Source organism: Microtus pennsylvanicus, chromosome 6 (genome assembly GCF_037038515.1).
Source record: "Microtus pennsylvanicus isolate mMicPen1 chromosome 6, mMicPen1.hap1, whole genome shotgun sequence".
Classification (NCBI taxonomy): domain Eukaryota; kingdom Metazoa; phylum Chordata; class Mammalia; order Rodentia; family Cricetidae; genus Microtus; species Microtus pennsylvanicus.
Window position 1 is genome coordinate 26,934,583 of NC_134584.1, and position 23,940 is coordinate 26,958,522.

At 42.7% G+C, this 23,940-nt stretch overlaps 1 protein-coding gene across 6 annotated transcripts in view; it reads right to left on the bottom strand.

Annotated features, from left to right (window-relative positions):
* The window catches only part of Prlr (prolactin receptor), a 167,481-nt gene that overhangs the window by 28,274 nt on the left and 115,267 nt on the right, over positions 1–23,940 (bottom strand). For all 6 annotated transcript variants that reach the window (XM_075975894.1, XM_075975897.1, XM_075975895.1 and 3 more), the window contains exons 2-3: positions 22,412–22,439; positions 2,075–2,184 (exon numbers count right to left, since the gene is read on the bottom strand). In XM_075975894.1, coding sequence (XP_075832009.1) covers positions 2,075–2,129 — 55 coding nt within the window. In that variant the 5' untranslated portion in view covers positions 2,130–2,184; positions 22,412–22,439. The remainder of the gene's footprint in view (positions 1–2,074; positions 2,185–22,411; positions 22,440–23,940) is intronic.

Below are 23,940 nucleotides of genomic sequence, written 5' to 3' on the forward strand. Positions count from 1 at the left end.
ACTGTCAGCGCCAGAAGTGGGAAGATCTGCAGGAGGTGATGTGGCCGAGAGGATGAGAGTTTTCACCAGCTTAATCTCCAAAGCTCTTGGCAAGCTGGTCTCCAACTCTCTTGCTTGGCTGTACGTTGAAAGAGGAACAGAATAACCTTGGGAATTTGCCATGATGCTGTTGGTTTGGGAGGCCAACCATAACTCACATTATATCTACTTTTCCTATCTTTTGTCCTACATGAAGATTTAATGCTAAATTCAGGAGTAGAAAGATTTTTCTTTCAGAGGTTGGCGTTAGTAGCTCAGGGGTCTTTTATATATTTTCCCATATTTATTCAATCTTTCAGATAGGCCCTTAGGACGGGACGTTATTTAGTTCAGGAGAGCAGGTTGTGAAGATCATGGCAAAGGGATCATGGGTGAGTAAAGGGGTCTGTATACAATCTATTCAGGGAGGGGAATTTAATGGGTGTTCTAGTGTGGTGAATTGGATGGGGTCATGGAAAGAAGGCTGGCCCGTCAGTGGTGACAGAGTGTCACAGTAGTTCACAGAATTCCTGAAAAGAATCTGTGTGAGCTTTGTGTGTCTATCAGTTTGGAGGACTGCCTAGTGATGTTGGGAATCATTGCAAAAATACAAGCTTTCTTTTTCTTGTTCGTTTCTGTCATGCGTGAGGAGAAACATGTAATGTAGAGAGAAATATTCATTTAACAAAACTTCCAAACTATCAGGGCATGGTGGTGCCTGTCATTAATCCCAGTACTCAGAATCAGAAGCAGGTGGATTTCTGAGTTTGAGGCCAGCCTGCTCTACAAAGAGAGCTCTAGGATAGCCAGGGCTATACAGAGAACTCCTATCTTGAAGAAAAAAACAAGCCAATCAGACACCAAACGCTAAACAAACAAGCAAAAAGAACCAACCCCTACTGCTGCCAGTCTTCCAACTGTGGCTCAATAATGGGTCTACTTGAAGCTGGTCAGGGCCGCTGCTGATTATTTGAGTACTCAAGAGTTTCTTTTATGGGTTAGCAAGATTTTTTGCTTCTCTTCCCCTCTTTCTCTTTCTCCCCCTCTCTCCCCTCCCTCTGAGCTTATCTCTTCTACATTTTTACTTGCTATTAATAACACTTTTAGGAAACGTGAGGGAAAAAGGCAAGGTTGTGAAATTACAACCACTCAAATGTTATTTTCATGCCCCTTGAGGAAACACACTTCATGGATTATCTCAGTGAACAGACACAAGGGATATTATACAAGTCCAAGAAATGCAGAGACTTGCTTGCATAAACTCCACATCAGAAATAAGCATACACATAATGCATTGCACCCATAGGAAATATATCCAGAGAGAAATACATGCATGCAAGGGCATGATGACGGCAACATACACTGGTATGCATAACACAACAATAAACATATATGTAAATACACAGAGGTTCCTCCTTGCCGTCCACACACACACACATACACAGATAGAGAAGAATTTGTGATTAGGTACTCTACGCAGCCGGTGTGTACACAGGTGCATTCAGAAGCACTCCCCCCAGAAGTACATAGAAGTAGATGTGGAAACCTATGCAGACAATCACACACCTTCCTGTTAGCTGTGGCTTTTGTTTCTCTTATTAGCACACATAGGTTATGCCTGTTTTCCACCTTATCATGCAAACGCTTGCTAGCTCTTAGAGTTTTTCAAAGGTCTTTTCACATACATGATTTCATCTGAAGCTTGTGAGCTATCCCTATCCTCCCTCGGAGAAATCAAAAACAGAGAGGCAGACAAGTGGTTCGAATCACACAGCTAGTAACTATCCCCTGGATGGGAACTCAGTTCCCATCATCCCCCGCGCCCTTTCAGTCCACTCTCAAACGGGGAATGGGAGAGAGGAAGCACACTGATGAGATTTTGCATTAATTTTAACACAGAAATGTGGCAAACAATTTAGTAGCAGCAAATGACACAAACATTTTCATTTCTCATAACTGCATTGGAACAGATTGAGACAGCCTCTTCACCCCCCCACCCCGTCCCCCGCCACCCCTAAGCACTCCAGGCAAGGAGAGTGAGAACTGAGTCTCTTACCATTCAGAAGGCTGATGTTGAGAAAAAGTAGGATGAAAGCAAGGACAGATGTCATGTTTTCCTGCCTGTTGGCCCCTGTTTCTTGCTACAGGCAATGTATCAGAGGCTCCCTGGAAGAGAAAACATCGGGTAGCATTTGTTAAATTACAGCCCGTCAGGCACACTTTACTCTGGGTGCTGGCAACCGATTCTTGTTCCTTGCTTGATGTGACCGACAAAAACAGCGGGAAGAGAGCGTAGGAAAATGTAACATGGGATGGCTGGGTTAAGAAGCACGGATTCCCACATGCTGGCAAGGATTTCACCACAAGAGGGCGTCAGACAACAATGCAGGGAGCTCACAGGAAATCAAAACGGTGGGCTTTGGATTTGTTTTGGTTTTGTTTTCTGCACTCACCGAAGTTGTTTTGTTTCCACGCCATCGTTCAGGTAGCTAATAGCACATCACCCATTTATGTAACATAGATTGTGTGCCCCGCAAAAGAGCCATTCAAGGAGGGTTCTGGCTCCAGTATTCTGAAATACTGCCAGACTGGGAGTGGAGTGGGAGGGTCCGGGTGGAGGTTCCTGTCTAAGGTCAGGCTGAGAGGGTTCTGGAATTCTCCAGGGATATGGCTATGGCTATGAAGCAAACCTCATAATGAATTTTAGTGACCCTCCATGTGGCTTCTTTCTCCCTTCGGTAAAGCCCCATAAGAGACAATGAACTTCAGTAATAATTCAAATCTCTTGGGTTCAGAGTAATAAGTCAATTTTGAACCTGCGGGGCTTGAGAGTTTTGAGCAATTTATTATTAATATTATTATTTTTACTCTTGGAACAGTTTTCAAAGCCTCTTATGTTCCTTCCTTAAAACATTCTTATGAACTTTTTTTTTTTAAAAAAAGCTCATTAGTCTTATTAGACTTCAAACATCGCTCAGAAAACAATAGATTTGATGAGCTACGTGTAAATTTCCAGAAACACATGGTTTTAATCTCCCTTTAAATTTTATTTTTAAATCAAGGGAAGAATATCTAGGAGGCAAAGTTGCCCGTGTTAGGCCATGTGAAGAATTGCTTGATGGGTCCCTGAGGGAGCAGAATTTGTCTATTCCTCCTGGTCTGGAAAGCCCTCTATCTGTCAAACACGTATTACTCAATGGGCAACTTTTTGGAGGTGTTTTTACACCTGCCACTACTGCTTGTGGCATCACTCAGAAATAGAAATTTTAGTGACACTGGAAGGTTGGGGTGTGCTGGCACCAACAAGTTGTGCCCTTACATTGAAGACTGTGGTTCAAAGCTTTGCTGACCCATTAACGGGCCCAGCAAAGTGCTGGAGACCTTTTGCTTGCTTTGCCTGGATCCCTTACCCTCCCTAAGTAGCACATTTTCAATCCAACCCGCTTCTTTTACTTTCTTGGGGATTGTTTCTTTAAACCAAGTAGTCAAAGGCTTCTAATGGGTTTTAAATGATGCCCTCATAGTCCAGGCGCTGGGCTGAGCCATCACTTGAATTTAATTTTGTCCTTTCTGTGGCCCCGTAAGTAGATGCTGTTTACCACCTCCCACCCCATTTTAACAGATATGGAAAATGAATATAGAGAAACAGCTTAATAGGCGGCCAATCACGTGCTAACAGGAGAGCAATCTGGCAAATCCCAGAGCATCTGAGAATCATGATTTGGGGGATATCTGTGAAAAATAGCAAAATTGTCCCTTTCTACAGGACAGATGCATGAGGCAGGCACAATTGATCTGTGGAGAGAAGTGGGCCAAGACCTGGGTGAGCTGGAGCCGGAGAGCCAGGGCAGACACGAGGCTATCTCAGCGGCGGCTCTCCTGGTTAATGGTCTCCAGTATTGATCTGTCTCAGCTCCCTGTGCATCCTCATCCTGGCCCTCTTAGACACTCAGCCTGGCTTGGAAGTGGGTATTCTTCTCCCTGGCTGAAGACGTTCTATAATATCCCTTTATGGAGACTGCCTTACTCCTATGGGCATCACATAAACAACACCTGAGATCACCATGCTGAAAATCACCCATCGTGGGTGAGGCCAGAGAGCTCTGCCAGGCAGGGCTTCCCGCCTGTTTTGCAAATGAAACACTAGGACCGGAATCAGGGTAAGCAGAGGGGGGAGTGGATTTAGTTATTTGTTTGTATCTCCTCTTCTGGATCCAAGAAACTTCTAATTTAAGTTCCTCCTTTTAAAAATGCAATCAGAAACCCCTCTAGGCACATGTAAAACAACTTTCTCTTACGATTTCCTGAGACATGCTGGAATCTGGTCACACCCATGCATTTTCCAGTGCCCTAAGTCGCCTGTGCCAAGGAATTAGACATGTTCCTAACGTGTTTTGAACAATGACTTCCCAACTCATTCTCCGTCTTACACTCTCTGGCAAAGTAGCCGAGGTGTGGCAAGCGATCTTTCAGAGGGAAATAGAATGGCAAATGTTCACCCTAAGTGGGGCAATGCTAAATGTTAAGCCTGGTCAATGGTATGCAGTACTTTTGTCCTACCATAGAGCACGCCTCCTGCTGATCCACACACCAGTCTTTGTGGTGAGCAGACCCTAGCCTAGGGAGAGTTTTGGTCTTATCTCTCTGAATCAGTTCTCCACTGCAAGAAGAGCCTGGCCAAAAGCAGACATGACCTTCGTTATTAACCACGGCATTTGGGGCTGGGATACTGAGGCCTCAACTTTATATTTGGATCCAAATATTTGAAATCTAGTTAGCAAAAAGTCAGCCTTGCATACTCAGCCCAAGGATAGTCGTCTGAGGATCCACACAACACCAACTCTCTAAACGTGACAGTGGTGGAGAAGTAAAAAGTCTCCACCTATGAGCAGGTTTACGCTGAGTTCCACACTTCCATCTGCTTTGTCCATGACTGTCTGATTTGGCTTCTTCTGATTCCTCAGACTCTGCCATCTCCAGGCCCTTTTTATCAAGTTGTTCAGACTCTCCCTGTGCTCCAACCTGGTGTGGCACAAATGGCAAGGGGACTCCTTAACCCTCTTCTCCCTAGGGCTGCTTTTGTCTCAACTATGGTCTTATTTAGACCTACTCCTTCCAAAAGCCCCTCTTTATTACTGTTTTCTAGCAAGCCAACCCTCTTCCTAAGAGCCTAACAGCTGAGGTTGCAACTTAATGGTTTGTAATCTATGCAGTTCATTCTCTTGGGAAACTAGAATGACTCCCTAGATGGAAAACCAGTCAGGGTCCCATGGTCTTGGTTAGTGCTCCCACCCACATCATGGAAGGCATACCACAGGAGAGGAGGCAGTATGACCACGCAGTGTTAAATAGGCCAGATATGAACTCTCACGAGATCACCGCCTAATGTTGGCACTCATCTTTTCTCCTTAGACTTCCTCTGGGTGCACCGGTCCTCCTACTCTTTGAGATAACCAATCGCAAGTCCAAGGCCTCAGCTCTCCCATGGTGTTGGGGATTAGGAGATTCCTACAGTTTCTGCTCTATCCTGCTTTTCTGTCCCTGTGGTCTCAGCTTTCTTAACCAGAGAAATGAACCCAACAGGCCAGGTAGAGACTGTGAGGATTTTCTTTGCTTTTATAAACCCAATTCTTGATGGACAAGCCAATTCAAGACTTACTTTAAGGAGTCAACGTCAAATATTCTGCAGTACACTATCACCAAGTGAACAGATCTGTGCTACCATCTGAGTTGCAAAAGAACACAGAAAGTAGCCTGGAAATAGAACTGGTGGCTCCTCCTACTCTCTACCTACGCCAGCAGGACTTTCCTGGCTTCTATCATATGATTATTCCCGCCAACTTTATATAATAGAATTGTACCACAAGCATCGTAGGGGTGTGTGTGTCTGACTCCTGTCATCCCACGTTGTTGCATGATGTATTTTGGTTGTTGTGTGTAGTTTCACATCATTTATTTTCATTTCATTTCACTGAATGAAATACTATAATTTCTTCATTAATTCTACAGTTGGACATTTGGGTTGTTTCTGTTTTTTGGGAGGCAAACTTTAAAAATTCTTTGAGAATTTCCTATATGCATATAGCGCATTTTGATCAAATGCGCCTCCCCTCTTTTCCCTCCAATTTATCACCTATCCCCTCTGCCACGATTCCTCCTGAATTTCATGTGACTTTTTTTTTTTAAACTCACAGAATCCACTTAGTGCTGGCTGTACATGCATGCATGGTTTTGCGACAACCTGCAGGAGCACAGTCAGTTTTCTTCAGGGGTCACTAGCACTCTCTCATCCAACAGTCAGGGCCATTATTATAAATAAGGAAGCCTTGCAGACATCATAATGTTCACCCACATTGGTTCTTCACTCTACGTAGTTAGTCTGCTACCCGTCATTCCTTCTGCCCATCAACCTAATTTACCTTTCTAATACCTTTCTTGCCTACCCCCATGAAAGAAAACCTTCATGTTTCACAAACTAATACAATACACCCATCTATTAAGGTATTAAGCGACATTAGGCCTTTCGTTTGGATTCCTCTGCTCATTGGATCACCTCACCTGCCCTAGGTACTAAATGATCAGAGGCCGAAGTAACTGGGAAAGAATCCCATGTATGCCCTTTGATTCTCGGTTTGACTTTTCTTTCCAAAACAGAATGCTAGTATTTAATTTGGAAAACAAGAGACATAATCTTCTCAGGATGGGGAGAAGAACAGAAGGGATTAGCTGTTTCATACCACGATGGAGATTAACATTGTTGTTATGTATTCTGGATTTCGGAGCAATAGCCCCAGCTAGGAATAAGTACTCAGCATTTGGTTTATTAAAATGAATCCAGTGCAAAAATACACACATCATATTGTGGTAATTTATCAGCAATTAGATTTCCCAGATCTGTCTCCCTGTGCAGGGCCTACCCAAGTCAACTCCCATTTACATATGTGTTTGGTGATTTAGCTAAATCACCATGGCGGTGCTAAGGCTATTAGAAACAGTTAGGGAGATGTTTTCAAACACCCACTTCTGACTACTATGCCCTGCTTTCTTCCTGCTTCAAAAACCCAAGAGGTGCCCGAGAAGCCGATGTGCTGCATGCATGCATGTGCTATGCAAGCAGACAGCTGCATCCTATAAGAAACAGTCAAATTAGCAGGAGGGCGTGGCCCAAATGCAAGCTGGTTCAGGTTGGTACTGTGTAAGGGTAGTTTCATGGGAAGACCTGTCTTCAAAACTAGCGGGGGCAAATTACAGTTCAGTGCTGTCTGCACCTCTGCACCGGAGTCACTGTAACACCAGATGCTGACCCCTAGCTGGAGGCTTCGCTTCCAACACCAGTGACTCCAACTCTGCTTGCTCGCTCCCCAAAGTCCCAGCAGCATCTTTTCTGTGACAAAGACTTGTTTTTACTCAGCTTTTTTTTTTTTCTTAAAGGAAAGGAGAGGAACTGGGTGAGTGTTAATTCTTCCTGGCCAGGCCACAATCTGGACAGACGTTGAAAAATCCAGGTTGACCTGATTTTCAGAGGAGCCAGTTTCTCATGGAATCATCTGTCAATAAATGTCTGCAGAAATGCCATGGATTGGATATGATGTTTTGCAGCTAGCTCACTAAGCCACTCCACAGGCTCCAGTGGATTTCAAGCCAAGAGTTTCACTACTAGTGTTTGGGGGTTCTCGTTCCTACGCTGTGTCCCTAGGGATTCTGAAGATTCCTGGGCTCTCCCTAGTCACAGCTTCTGCATCTGCAGCTTCACCAGAACTAGACTGAACACATTTGGAAAGCATTTGCATCGTTACTAAACATGGCATCTTGTCATTCCTTAAATAGCACAGAATAACTGAATATACCATTTATACTATATTAGGTAGTCTAAGTAGTCGAGGGATGGTTTAAAGTATATGGGAGGATGTACATAGGTTATGTCTACATATTATGATATTTTATTCAAGAGATGTGAATATTTACTCATTGGCATCTGCAGGAGTTTGAACCTAAACCTACCTATAGCTGATTTTCCTCTTCTTTTTTTCCTCCACTCTTCCCACCCTCCTCTTACCCTCCCCTTTTGTTCTCCTCCTTTTTCCTCTCACTGCTCCTCCTCCTCCTGGAAGCACGTTTTAAACCTAGTGCCTCATATATACTAAGAAAGTTCTCCATCACTGAGTTGCTGCTCCTCTCCACTCCTCCACTTCTGTTTTGGAAGGCGCACAGATAGTCTTGCTAAGCTGACTATATTGGCCTTGAGTTTATTCTGTATCCAAGCAAGCCTTCAACTTGTAATCTTTGAGCTTTAAAACGCTTCCTCAATAGCTAAGATTTAAGGCCTTTAGCACCAAGACTGTATCTCCCCGGATACTGGAAGATGTAGCAAGAGTTAAGGACCCTTGATGGGTCCTTAACACAAGATGCTGCTAAATACATATAAGCCTCCACTACTAGATCCCACTGACAGAAGAGGAAACTGAGGTTGAAAGAGGTTACTGATTGATCACCATTACATGGGCAGGCAGCAACACAGAAACACTGAATTTAGTCTTTGGATTCTGACTCTACATCAAAAGTAAAATGTTCAGCTTTGTAATTGCCATATATAAAGACCTCATACCCATCATATTTTATTCTTACAATAGTCTTTTACAGAATCAGAGTAGCAATTATTGTTATTTTTATTACCATGCCCATCCTATCATTCTCATGTCAAAGATGAGGACACAGATGTTGAAAAGGGTAAAGGGTATACACATCAACGACCTTATCTCACAGCTGTGGTGATAAAATATGAGAGCCTTGTGTTGGACACACTGTACACCATGCACTGCTTGGTTCATTTGCTTAGCTCTGTGACAATCCTGAAGTATAGGTACTATTAATATTCTCATCTCAGAGATGAGGATGCTGAAGCCCAGAGATGTTCCATTAATTGTCTGAGATCACACAGTTAGAGAGAAAAGAGGATCTTAGTAGTTGCACTTCATACTTTCCACTTAAGCTGTTGATAGAAGACCAATAATCCTACTTTTAAGGAGCCCCATCCCAGAAACACAAAATAGTACCTGTCATGAGAGCTGGGAACAGGTAAGATGGCCTTGGATCATTGTTCCTAAATTTTCCAAGGCTGTCATCCCTCTCTTTTGTTTGTTTATATTTTTGGCTTTTGTTATTTCCTGGACAGGGTTTCTCTGTGTAAAAGCCCTGGCTGTTCTGAAACTCACTTTGTAGACCAGGCTGGCCTTGAATTCACTGTGATCTGTCTGTCTCTGCCTTCCGAGTGCTGGGATTAAAGGCATGTGACACAACCACCCAGCTGTCATCACTCTTTTTGATAATGGTCTCAGTGCTCAAGTCCACTATCCAGATCTGGCTCTAATGCTGGGTGCTGTGGGAGGCCTATGGCATTTCTTCTATAGTAGTAGATATCCTAGCAGCATTGCCTCTAGAGACTATTCTAGATACACCATCTTTTTGATGTAATATGTCTCTGGATGTGGGGCCTAGGAAAGGGCATTTCAAACATGCAATTCCATGACTGTCATTCACGCTGAAATTTGAGAGCTTTAGTTAAAGTTAAAAGAAGGGAAAGGAAGACAATGTGAAGGGTATACAGGGGTTGTCTTGTTGTCTCTTTGTGGGAAATATCACATTTAAGGCTTTGATGGAGGTCAGCTGGCGATGGGCTGATTGGATTACAGTGCCTAAATATTTTCTTATTCCCAGTCACGGTGAAACATTTATCATTATAAGACAAACTCGGGCATTATGTTGCAAAGGGACACTACTCAATCCCACAATTATCGACTCATCCATTTGAAAGGCCGTGGCTAATGAGATGTAAACCATTGTGGCTACTTCGGCTGCATCTGTCCATCCAGAAACAGTTGCAGAACATGGCTTAGATTTTCTTTGTCTAAGTCGCAGAGCTATAGGATTGTATCAGATAGTGGTTACATCCTTACAGCAATCAGAAGCCAACCCCAGAAGCATCGTGGCCAGCATTCTGCCTCTTGCCAAGTGCTTAAACAATGACTGATGCTTCAAGTCACAGAAATGTCACTGTTGTTTGTTACTATAGAAAACCTAACTACCAAGGGCCACGTAGTAGGAGGAAGACATATGCTTTACCAGATTATGTAAAGGAGAGTCTTCTTGAGAGAGACAGATTTAATTAAACACAAAACAAGCTTAGATTTTATTAAAAAATAAATTATTGCCAGTAACAAGCATATCTATTTATGTATGGCTCTTAGTTTCTAGAAACATGCTTAGAAGCAAAGGGGAAATTTTAAACAAAAATAAAAAGATTAATTACTGGGTTACTGCTTCTTTGGCTGCCTGCTTAAGATGTTTGGAGTTTTGAATCATGGCGTTTTGGATCTGAAAGGAAACCCAGGACTTGAAAGGATCTGGTCCAGTTTCACACCTACACATGAAGAGAGTGAGGTCAAGTTCTCTGCTCTTAAGACCACTGTGTGACCTTGAGTAACCCATGAATCTCCTTGAGCCTCATTGGCCTCATCTGTAAGGTGCAATGGTCATTGTAACTCTACCTCAGCCTTGTCGTGTATGGGAAGCTAGCTAATAAAGCAGCAACTGTCATGAAGTATCAAGCATCTGATGGGAAAATCTTCAGAGCCTTCAGGATGGGCTGTATCCACATTTGAGAAAGCTAGTTAAGTCCAATGAGAAATCATGGAGAATGTGTCAAAAATCTCTCTTCTTTCTACTTCCTGCTTTTCTTTACCACTTCAGTCAGGATGCTAAGAGTACGTCACAGAATAAGGAAAAGGGTCCAGCACCCATTTCAGCTGGAGTCTCCTTTCCTTTCCCTCCACAGCTTATGTTGTCTTTATTAGTCATCCTGTAGTTAGATGACTGACTCGTGGGCTCTGAAACTGGGGAGAAAAGCTACACTTTCAGTCCAGTCTTGACTTTTAAAACTTCCATATATTCTTCCCCCACCACCCCACCATCTCTGTCTGTAGGGTCCTTTCTCTCTCCTCACCCACAGGAAATGAAGCAAAGGATTTTGTGGTGGTCCTAAGAGCTCATTCAATAGAAGGGAGGCTCTTGATTTCCTCTCTGAACCCACGGAACTTCACAGGGATGAGAAGTAGTGACCTAGTTCTCAAGCTTTGGAGCTACAGGCTGAGCATTGAAAATGCCTGATTTTTGCTCAGCCTGGCTGATTTATGGATAATCTAGAGCCAGCCATCACGGCCAACTTTGGACATCAACTACTGCATTTAATCAAACAGAAGAGTTACGAGCAGATGGAAACCTCTGATGCCCGGTTTGCTGACACAGAGCCGTCTTGAACACTACCATCAAAGTCATTTTGTTCAGCTCCTGTACTGTCCAACCTGTCTCTTTGCACACATTTTAAAGGTGCCATAACACTTGCAGAAATGCTTAATTGCTTTTAATGTGTTTTTCCCCACCTTAGTAATGTTTGGGATTGAACCTAGAACCTCAGGAATTTGAGGCGAGCAGCCCACCACTGAGTTACAAACTCAGCCTGACTCACTTACAAAAAGCCACATAAACCATAATATTTTTACACTTTTCTCCCATTCTCAGATCCACAGGGAGGAAAATAACATGTACTCTTGTGCCAGGGAATTCTTTCTTCCTGTGAAGATGCTCTTCAAATTACTGTGGACTTCTCCAATACCATTTCATGTATGAGTTTGAACTCAAGGACAGACAGATTAAAGTGTACAAGATTTGGCTACAGGGAAGTTGGCTAATAGCTAAAACAAAAATTTTAGTTATTGGAAATTGAGGAAATGTTAGGGCTATCACAAACAGGCAAAAATTCAATTGCTTAGTCTTCAAATGAAACAAAATTATGGTCCTTATCCAAGTCCTTTTATATTTTGTCCATTCTTTTTTCAATGAAAACATGTCCAGGGGTAGTATATATGTCTAATTTTCTAAAACATGCCACCAATAAAAATATCATTTTAATCAATCAGATACACATGTAAAAATCACTCACTTCTTAATTAGGACAGTGAGGTCATTTGCGAACTTAACAGTTATAGTGAGACAAGACGCTGTAGTTACAGAATACTACATAGAAAAGAAGTACAGATCAAAGAAGTTTTGCTTAAACCAAACACCTAGGACTTGAGGATCCTCAGTGCCTAGATATATTCTTGTTAGCCCTCTTTTCTTCTTCTCCCCACCTCCCCATCTTTCATTGTTTTTTTTTCCCTTAAAATTTTAATTTAATAGCTAATAGCTGTTTTTTGCTACACAACCCTCTTCTAGTAAGCTTTCTATCTGTGGTTGCTTTTGTTCCATGAAGTCAGAAACCTACTATGAAAATTCAAATTTAGAAAGTTGAAGCAACTTAAACAATGACAAGGAGTTGCAAGGGAGGATAGAGGAATTTTCCACCAGCCTTGCAAATGAACAGGTTTTGTTACATCTATTTTTTTCCAAATGTCTATTTGGTTTGCTCTCTGGATCTCATACACGTTCCAGATAGTTGAGCTGCTTATCTGAGCTTTAAATAGTGGTACAAGGTAAAAGCAAGAAAACAGGCCCCATGCCCAGGAGAAGTCAGCCAAGACAAACTGGACTCCTTATTTTTCTTTTGAGAGAGAGGGGAGGAGAAGCAGAGAGAGAGATGGCTAGGGAGGTAGGAAGGTTGGGGGATATCTGAGAGGAACTAGAAGAGGGAAATAAATATCATCAAAATACATTATATGAAAACATCCAGGAAGAAATGAAAACATTTTAAAGATAAAGCATCAATTAAAAAAATCGAGCATGCTTAATACTTAAAATTTAAGTGTGACTCTCAGTTATAGAAGGATACTTCTTTGCATCTCTATATTTCTTAAGTCCTCCATGATACTGATGTTTATCAAGGAAATTGAAATTGCAGCTTCCAATTTACTAGTAGCCTCCCCAGGCCAATGAAGTAGAACAGGCCTATGCAAACATCCACACACTTTCCTTTGATAACAATGACTGGGCAAATCTCAGCAAATCATTCTTGCTCTTTGCTTTGACAGAGTAAAATGAGTGCTTGTTTGCAGAGCGTTTAACCCATGCTGCCCCTTATGGCCCCCAGTTTCTGAAACTATGAAAGGGACAATGGTTTGGGACGTCAATACTAAAAGGTTAGTCCAGTTTTCCTTCTTTCTACAAACACTCCTCTTGGGCATTTATCCACAATGATTTCCATCTGTAACCTGGCAGGCACCTAGTGTTGTTGTATCATGCTTGTCAGCTCAGTTTTAGAAATAGGAATTGATTTTAATATTATGAAACCAATGTGATTTGGGAAAAAAGGGCTGCTTTGATGATATTCTTATCTCTATCAATGGCCAATTTATTTAAAGTCAAGATATAACATCTCGGGGTGTTTTTCCTAGGTGTGTTTAAGTGGCAAGGCTTATTCATACCCGAGTGTGTGGAACAAACTTCCGAATGCCTTTTATGGTCTAAAAGATGACATTAGAATCCACATTTTTAAAAATCTGAAATTGTAGGTTCATGTGCTAGGCACATGGAGCCTTAGGGGCCCAACAAATTAATATGTGAAGAGAAGCAGGCCATGGTCACTATGTACCCTGTACAGTTCAGATGAAAGACTTCTAGCTTTAGCACCAACATTCTGAGAACATGGTAGTGTTTAACTTAGAAAGGAATGGAGGAGGAGTGTTGAAGTGTCCCAGCTTCTCATAGGTAGTCTTTGTTCTTACCCTCCACCTGTCTGGAGACTACTCAGTCCTTTGTCCCTCCAAGAATTAATAAGAACAAGGGTATTGTAGTTTAACAGGATGAGGGGTTTCCTAGTCACTACATGTCACACACTTGACCAAATTTCTTATTAAGCATCTGTCTTCTTCCTTCAACAGTTGCCATATTTGTTCCCTTTATCATCCCTCAGACCTCCCTAAGTTCCTGCCTCCTGCTACAGCTCCAAACAATTGTGTACGTAGCCTCTGCTTTCACAGCTAATTCTCCAAAGGGCCACACTGATTGGTAGCCAGGGCATACCACTGAGATCCTACTAATTCTATTGTGTAGCCTGTTAAAATAGGTCTTTGCCCACAAACATGTCTCTTTTTCTCTCCAGAAATCCAGTTACTAGAAAATGTGACATCTCCATAGTATTTTGGAGCCAGCAAAGATGGATGCACTGTTACCCAATGGAGAGGCCAGATACCTCCTCCTTCTCTGGTTCCGTTCTCATTCAGGCAGACATTCTTGGTCTTATAAAACTGGTATACATAGTAGTACTGATAATGATTTTCAACTTATCTTTCTGCAATTTCATATCCTGACAGCCCTTCAGGCAGGACTAGAAGCTTAGTGATTCAGTGTGTGTGTGTGTGTGTGTGTGTGTGTGTGTATGTATGTGTCTCATATTTAAAACAAAGCTCTCTATATGGGTACTCAATAAATGGTTCTGAAGAAATGAACTGTATTGAGTGCTTGCTGAATGTAGAAAGGGAAGATGGCAAAGATTTTGTGCTTTTAAAGAGCTATTAAGATTGCGATATTTGGCCCAGGATGGCATATCTTTTACTTGGGTGGTTCAAAAATAGATAGTAAAAGCATTGCTTGTTTTAATGGAACTTTTAGTTTTCAAAATATTTTCATATAAAATATTTTATTTTATCCCTTTTTTGCCAATCCTGGGGGATTTCAAAATGTTATCACTGAGTGTATAAATGCATTTAAACTAGTACCTTGTCTTTTGATTGGAAATTGGTTTATCTTTTCTCATAATATGTTAAAAGTCTCAAGAACATTACATACACAATGAATCAGAAAGTACACTTCAGAAATCTATCTTGAATTTATACAAAAGTGTATCCCAAATCTAAATACACAAAACATCTCTTGAATAAATAGATTCCTCCTCCCCAGTGTGATTTATAAAAACAAATTATTAGAAAACAATTAAAACACCAGAATCTAAAGGACGGCTTAATTAGATCATAGACAAGAGCGGATATTATTTTACCCTTGACATGATGGTGATTAAAATTTCAATAATTTTCTAAGGTGAAATACAGCAATAACTGGGCACATGAAATAGACAACCTGATCCTAATTCTGACATGTGCTTCTGCACAGGTGCACAGACGCTAGCCATAAATCACATTCATGCCAACACAGTGACAATGATTCCCTTTGGGAGGAAGGATTACTCTAAAGCAGGTAATCTTACAATGTAACAAAATAAGAAGTGACCACTTTTGTGATTGAGGAGACATATTTCAACAACAGGATTAACTCAACAACATCATCCTCAACAACACAGCAACAGCAATAATAACAACAAAAACCTCACCAATGAAAGCCCGGTAAACAGAGGCTACCTTAGAGACACGAGTCCCATATCCCTGGCATTAAGTTTAGCAGTGTCTTTTGACCAAACTCCACCTATCTTCTTTGTAGCTGAGCTGTGCCTGTCTCTTGGGCTATAGTGAAGGATTTCAACAGCTCTCTCACCCACTGGCTGCTCAGTCATTTTTTAAGACTCACTTCCACTTTTCCTAACTGTGTCTGAATACATTTAAAACACCCCGGGGAAACCAGCCGTTATTTGCCATTCAGCTCTGACAAGGAGATGAAAGGCAATTTTATAGCAAATGTCTTCTTCAGGCCCCTGAGAAGAGCCAGGTCATCTTATTCAGAGAAATGTAGCAAGTTCAGTCGTGCTCTTGGTCTGAGATGCTGTGTGAAAATTTTTGTCCGGCTCCTCAGCTTCTGCTAGGGCTTGTGATGCAAAGCAATAGGCACTGGAAGTCTGCAGGCTACTGATGGGAAGAACACAGGCAAGGCCAAGAATGCAGAAAATTTGCACATCTCTCCCATCTCATGATGCTCAGGACCAGTCCCAAAGTCAACCCTCCTCCCTGTACTCCCCTTAGGAGCACACCCCGTCTCTACCTCACCGAGTCACCTCCTGTCACCCCTGAACAGGGTGTTCTTTTAGGCTGACTTCTGCACTCAAACATCTGGGCTATTTATCTGTCAAGATAACTGCCTGTTTCTCTTGCTGGTTTTCCTCTTCTCCCAGTTCCATTTTGTTCAGCTCCCTTTAGAGCACTCTTAGCAGAAAAGGTACCAATCCAACCAGAGAGGTAACAGCCAAATATGGGGCTAGTTATAGGAGTAGAGCAAAAAAATACTTCCATTCCAAAGAACTTCCAAGATACATTCATTGAATGGAGATGGAAAGATGTGAAGAAAGATTCAATTGTGTGTGTGCAGGCAGGTTAGAAAACAGGTAAACTGACCCATTTTAGTGATTGTAATGCACAGCTATCCATCCATTCATTCATCATCTACCAACCCATCTATCCATCATCCATCCATCCACCCACCCACCCACCCACCCGCCATCCATCATCCATCATCCATCCATCCATCCATCCATCCACCTACCCACCATCCACCATCCATCCATCTTTTTTACTCAGGTATCTACACTTGAATCTAAGAACCAGATATAGAAATGTGATCTTGTGCAGAAAGAATTCTTCTAGTATATATATAGAGAGAGTTTCTCAAAGAGAGAGAATCCAGCAAAACACACATAAATGACAGGAGAAACAAGAACAAAGCCCTTCAGATGCCATGGACAAGAGCAGGGAGATCTGACCTGGTCAAGGAGATGAGGGTGCTTCCCCGTGGAGGGTGCCACTCAGCTGAGCATAAGCTTCCTTGTTTTATCTTTGACACAGCCCCATCCACCAAATGAGTCTGTTTTTATGCAGAGTCCAGTTAGGCATCAGGTGTCCAACCCCAGGGGATGAGGAAGTAACAGGATAAGCTAACCAAGGTCATTCTATTCATTTTTGTGTCCAAAGATTACTTTACAAATGACCATACCACTCAGTTCTAGTCATTGAGGCATAGCAGAAGTTTTTCTCTCTGCTGAAAAGAAGAGAGGGGGAAAGGAGCCCCCCTCCCTAACCCTCACCCTGACTCTGGGTCCTTGGAGCTATCACAGCCCACGAAATCAAACCTAAAGTGATTTTCCCAGAACTTCTCAGGAGAGCGCTGCATGCCCGGTGTTTAATCCACCTTTAGCCAGGCATGCTATGGCTTGCAACTCCAAGTATCCTCCCTGGGGCCATGGCACAGAAGGATGTAGAAGAGGCTTAGAGTCTGCACTTGCTCAAGCCTGGGAGAAAGTGGACTCTCCAGAGCATGGCCCATTTGCCTTGGGCATACAGCAAAGCTTGGCATAGGTATTTTAGTAGTCTAATTTTCAAATGTCGTGGCTTAGATGTGAGAGAGGTTGCTGTGGACAGAGAAGCACTGGGATTCTTCTGTAACTGAAGGAAAGGGGTGCAATGCCAGGGTGTGGGGGTCATGGAAGTCTTGAGTGAGTGTGTAAAGAGCTGGTGAAGTAGTAAGTGAATGTGTATTGTCTGACATGAGCACAGCCATGTCAAAGACCAATTCCTCAGATCCACTGGAATGAGAGACTCCACTCTCTAGGATGAGGCTCCAAGGGATGGAAAAGCTTTCTTCTGACCCAAATGCAAATACTGACAGTGTATACAAGTAGACGAACTAATTAGTGTGGACAAAACCCAGCAACACAGCTTCCGCCTCTTGGATGTTGATAACATGAGAGAGTTTGCCTTTAGAGACTTCCTACTAAGACTAGCTGCATCCCCCCTTTATGATGTCCATAATAAACACGTGTAGCTTCCAGGTTGATGTATGCAGTTGGTGCCATTCAATCAGAGTGCATAGCCCAGCTAACCCCAGATTGTCTGTATGAATGTCAGTCCTCGTCATTCTCTTGTTTTCCCCTAGTCAAATTTCTGGGCCTAAGCAATGCTGGATGTGGAAGCGAGAGCCATTGACTTACTGGGAATTTTAAATGATCATTCTATTTTTGTCACCAACTTCAATATTACATTATCTAAAGAACTTTAGATTTTATTTCCTATTGTGTTTTCTAGTCAGTGGTGGATTTAGTGTTAGAAGTCATTAGACATAAAGGCCACAGCTACTCTCTATATCTTCGTGTGCTAAAGGAAAACATAGAATCCAATCTCCCATGTAGCCAAGTATGCAAATGACTGTGATACATCACGAGTGATAGTGCATTCAAATGAGAGAATATGTCATATTTGGCTACAGGCTATTGAAAGTCAAATGGATGGAAACACTCTGGCTCAGTTTCTAGAAAAGTAAATCTGCCGTGATTAAGGGTATCTCAAGGCAGGGTATTTGGGAAAGCAGTGTTTCCCTGCTCCCTTTCCCCATGAAGATAGACAGTAGCCCTGGTGTGCACACCGACAAACACCGCTTCCCTTCTGCAGTTCTTGAGTGAAGAGTGCTTGCAAGAAGGGATCCTCTGGGAAGGACAGCCAGCTTCGGCAGTGATGCTTTTGTCTCCTCTTTTTTGTTTCTTCTCCGCTTGCAGCAGTTTGAGTAAACGAGGCAGAGTCTGCGAGGTCGAGGGAGACTCTATGCAGGGATGGAGTGAGATGCAAGCTGAGTTTGCATCTCTGGGGAGGTCCTAGACTTGGGGATGATGGACTTAGCAATTTGGATGGCCACTAAGTGACCTGTGTTAACTGACAGGTTGTAAACTATAGACAGGACAAGGGAATGTTTTCTATAGTCACCAGCCATGTTAATTTTGACTTGTTTCCTTCTCTTTCTGAGCCTTCATTTTTTTTTTTTTGTTAAAGTGCTCTGCTTCCCTCAATGAGTGTTTGTGAGGACAAGATGCTGAGATGAATGGCTTTGGCGAAAGTACTCTATTTGTCTACAAAGCGCAGTGCAGGGATAAACCACTGTTTTCATTAGTGGGCAATGACTGCTCCTCCGCTGCTGTGATTAAGGGAAAACAATTGCCCTGGAAAGCCCCTGTGTTCCTTGGACTCTTCACAGAAGCAGAAATCTCAATGGAGATGATTCTTTTTCCTTGCCTTGCTATTTTGATTTGAATAATCCCAGCTCTAAGTGGACTCTTGAATATGTCCCCAAGATCTGATGCCACCAGGGTGCTGATTTCTTTTTGGGAACTCATTGGCTCCTAAGTGTGAACCCTGCTTCAGGTCCCACTTGCCTCTGTATTGAGAAGACAATCTCTTGTTTCATCATGAGTCCACAGAATCTAAAGACCAAACAGAGGAGAAAATATGTCTGAAAGGCAGCGACAGTCACTTCTGCTTCCTGGAGCCTTGTGGTAGAGTAGCTGTACATTTCTTTATTGCATGGCACAAGTGACATCATTGCTGAAGTATTTGAAGTATTCTGATGCGTCCTTTCACTTTCCCTTTAGGAACCTATCCTGTCCCCGCCCCCCCTCTCTCTGCAGAGCCTGTTTATCTGAGCTGTCTCACTTTCCTAGAACTCTGCATTGGGATGACCAGCTTGTTCCAGTATAAACTTCTGTGATGATGGAGTAGACTAGATGGTCTCTGTCCAATAAAGTGACCACTAAGCCCATGCAGCTACTGTGAACATTTGAAATGGATTCAGTATAACTGAAGAACAGAATCTTTAATATTTGATTTCAATGGACTCAGATTTAAATTGGCATATGTGTCTGGGGGCAAGGTATTTGTTGGCCAGTGTACTCAGTTTCTCTACTACAACCGAAATCAGTCTAACCTAGGTTCCAATCCATAGCCCTCTCAGAGAAGCACAAGAAAGTCCATCTCGTAAACCAAGTACTAGGCGTAAATTAAGTTCTTAACCCTTGTAGGCAACTGTGTAGCTTTTTCTCTTTTTCCTTGTGTTGGGGATTGGACCCAATGCCTCACACATACCAAGAAAGAGCTCTACCAATGAACTACATATCTACATGCTAAGATTAGAACACAGGTTTTGAACAATACCACACTTTAGTCAAAATGGAAGCCCAAGTGGCAAGAACTGGGGAAGGGGACAGATAAGTGTGACATGTAAAAAGATAATGGGTAAAGACCTTCTGAGACACAAAGTATTTCTAATGGATGACATTTCCTCCCCAGGGCTCTGGGATGCTTCTAAACTCGTTTGTCTCTCAGGAATCTGGAAAGATTTAAGGTCACAAGTATATGGGCAGGAGCTGGGGGGAAAAAAAACTGGAATGGGAAGATCTTGGAGGATGCCAGAGTTCTTGCAAAAGGATGTAAGGTGCCAGGTAGGTTGGTGCTTTGTTCTGCCTTTCTGTGGAATGAGCACAACCATTGGGACATAACCGAAAAGCTGGAGACCAGAAAGCAGATTACAGAGCTCACAATGGGCTATGATATTTTTGTGCTGGACAAGAGTTGAAGCTCTGCTCTTAATTTGAATCTCAACCTTTCAGGGAAGTGTTCTTTTTCTTGCATTCCTTTATGAACATTGGTTTCTGGATGTTCTTTTTCTGTTGAAACTGGGCTGTGCTGCTGTGTGTCTTGGCTTGTCTTAAAACTGCTTTCAAGTTCCTGCCTGAGTTTTCACTGATACACACTGGCATCAGAATAATCTTTGCATATCAATTCCAGGTTGGGTAAAGGGTGGAGGACATGGGGCTGGGACTGATGTTATGGAAGGACAACCAGAAGGATGAAAGGGCCCCGGGGGACACTTAGAGACAAGCAAGTGGAGAGCATACCAATGCTTGTGTTTGGGGATTTGCTCTTGGGGCCTCAGTCTCTTGTTCCAACCGCAGACACATCTGTTACCAACACTTCACCTGCTTTGGACTGCTTGGAGTGGAAAATATGAATTTTAATTAAGACACTGTTCAGAATCTATGCTTTCCTGCTTAAAAATTTTATAAAGTCAGTCAGAGACTTTTTTTTTTACGTAGATATGTGGTAAGTAAATAAGTACACATGAAAGTAAAAAAGAAAAAAAGCAATTATCTGGGAAATCTTTCTGGTGTTTGCAACACAGTTCAGACTCCAGTTTTCTGGGCTTCCTTGTCCTCTTGAGGGAAAGATTATTACAGTATGTAGCATAACCTTGTTGTCTCTCAATTTGTCTATCTTTTAAATGGCACAGATCATGTGAAATCAGGGGACAGAAGCCCAGAAAGGAGGAGGAAGTGCACAGAACTCCAGCAGCACTGATTTCTCGGTCTGTACGTTTGTGGACCATCCAGGGAAGGACATTCATGTCACAGGGATCTCTTGTACCCAAAGTGTCTAGATGATTTACGGCATCCTTTTTGTAGACATTTCCTAATGTCTACTCTGTGCACTATGACTTTCAGTCCATTTAAATGAAAAGACAAAAGGTCCTGCCATGGCTGAGGTAACTTAAAGTGGTTTTTGATACAAAGATCTTGGTCTACTTAGGAGACTTCTGGCAATGTCTGAACACATTACTGTCACTATCCAGGGTGGGTCGTTTTCTCCTTCCCAGGACCTTAAGCAATGTTTTGACCCTGCTAGTTGTTAAAGCTGGGGTTGCGGTGGTGTTCTCTCTGATGTTGCCAAGTATACACCATACAGAGAGCAATCTCCGTGACCAAAACATTTGACTCAGAACGTCTTGACAAAGTTTGAGAAACCTTGGTCCAAGGGACAGGCAAGTCTTTACTAGAGTAAGGGATGGCTCTCAAGGGAGTGTCACCATGCCACTGTTGGAAGACTAGTAAACACCACGAAGTGGCTCAAAAAAAATCTCAGAAGCTTTTCACTTAGAGTGTTCCTCAGCCATTAACTTAGTCCATTTCCCATCTTCATGAGATTTTCGCTTTCCCTGGAAGGACGGGAAAGCGAGGCCTCAGAGTTACACAGGCCATCCTCTGCTTTCTTACAGTACTCCCACCTTCCACAGCAGCATAGGCAGGGACAATCTGTGTGGAAGGTTTCTCCATGGCCTGCTCGCTGACAGGTGCTGGCTCCCAGGGTTTCCTTGCTGTTAATGGAAGGAGAAGATGCACAGCGCGCCATGTATGAGATTTGTCATATAGGTTGTGATGGAGCAGATCCACGTAGTGACACTGTTAAGGAGGCTGAGACAAGGATCAGAGAGTGGTGACAGAATTTGTACTGAACTGGTTAAAGAAATACAAGCAGATGTAATATTTCTCTTTCCGGTTATAAAAGTAACACAGACATTGTCAAAAAAATTCCCAAGTACAGAAACCTATAAAGAGGAAATAAAAATTGCCTGATTGCACTACTAGGGAATACCAACCATGTAAAGCTTTTGAGAGAAACAAGAAAAAGAGACGAATGAACATCAGGTTTTCTGAGACAATGAGCTAGGGAGGTTTGAAGATGGTTTTGAGGACAGCAGAGTGTCCTGTGTGAACATGGGTGGTTTGAGATAATGCTCTTTGAGAATCCAGATAGCTGAGTTCCCCATCCTTGCTCAGATGATATGGACAGTGGGAAGCAATCAGCTGGGCGCTAGCTCAAGCCCTTCTTACCTTAGGGCTCATGTGCAAAGCATTTGTGGTGCTCACCTTCAGAGATAGGAGAAGTGTCCTTCAGCTGAAAGAGAAGATGACTCATTTTAGTTCAAACATGACAAGGCAGGATATTTGTCATCCCTGGCTTCCTGTGCCACATAGCATGGCAGAACGCCCTCACTTATAGCTCTCATTTTCTGGACTATTTTTTTGCAACTTCATTATGAAGTAATATCCATCTTAGAAAAAAGTCGCAACAATAAATTCCATCTTTTGCACCCAGATAACCTAATTATTAATATGCTACTCATCATCCTGTATCTATTATATATGAAAATTACTTTTCCTCCAAGTCACTGAAAAGTAAGTCACAGTCATGAGCCTTCACTGTCCTAATTATTTGAGTTTATTTTCCTAAGAATAGGACATTCTTTTTTATAAAGAGTCTGATTAAGTCAGAAAATACTCGTTGATTCAGCATCACTATACAATCTATAGGAGCTCCTAGGCCACTTTCACCAGCTGTGATTAAATTGTAAGGAGTTTGATGTTGAGGTCCTAGATGGGATTTATCAATAAATGCTGACGTGGCCTTGGTTGAGTTAGATTCACCCACTTTTACTTGGAGCTTAGGTTGGACTCGCCCTCAGGGAGTCAAAAATGTTTTGGCAAGAAAAAGCTTTTTAGAGTGAAAAATGGACTGACTGCTCACATGAATGCAGGGTGAAGCCTTTCGGCCCCTGCCATGTCCCCTCCAGGTGTCCCAGCCCCAACCTTAGCCCTGCTAATATTTCTGACTCCAGGCTTGTGTATGAAATTCCAGACTCTAGTTCTTGATTGGCCAGGGTTTAAAGGACACAGCACAGGTAACTGAAGGAGATGCAGATCTCAGATCAGAAGAAACTCTTTCAATGTTTCAATAAAAAACAGGCCTGAATATGCTAGAAGCTGATTTTTAAACCTGGGTTCTCGGGCTGGGAAGATTGCTCAGTGGGTAAAGCCCCTGACGGGTGGCTGTGAGACTGGGTTTCAGATCTCCAGCAGCCATGTAAATGCTGGTGAGGCGTGGCCCGCCTATGAACCCAGCAAACACGGGAGGTGAAGACGGATCCCTGCGACGAGCTGGCTGCCTACACCAGCCATCTCTAGCAGATTGGGCAGACTCGCTTGAATTCTGGCTTCAAGCGGATGACATTGCCTTACTATGTAAGGTGCAGATAGAGGGAGGAGGACACTAGGCATCAGCCTCCCGCCTCTGCATGCACATGGACGTGCATCTGCACACCAACAATTGCCACACACACAAACACACATACACATGTACACATGGATCACACACGCACACATGCAAAAACAAAACACCCCCTCCTCCAAACTGGCTTTTCCTTTTGGACACAAATTCATAATTATTGTCCAGTTTGCTCTCACAATTCCAGGCAAAAGCCAACTGGTCACTGGAACCAGCCAAAAGACTTTCAAATAATTTCTAAGCCTCCGAATGCCAGACTTCTAGAAATTGTTCCATGAGGAAGCTGGCGCTTAATGTTCTTCATGCTACCTTAACAAGCAGAGAAGGGAGTGAC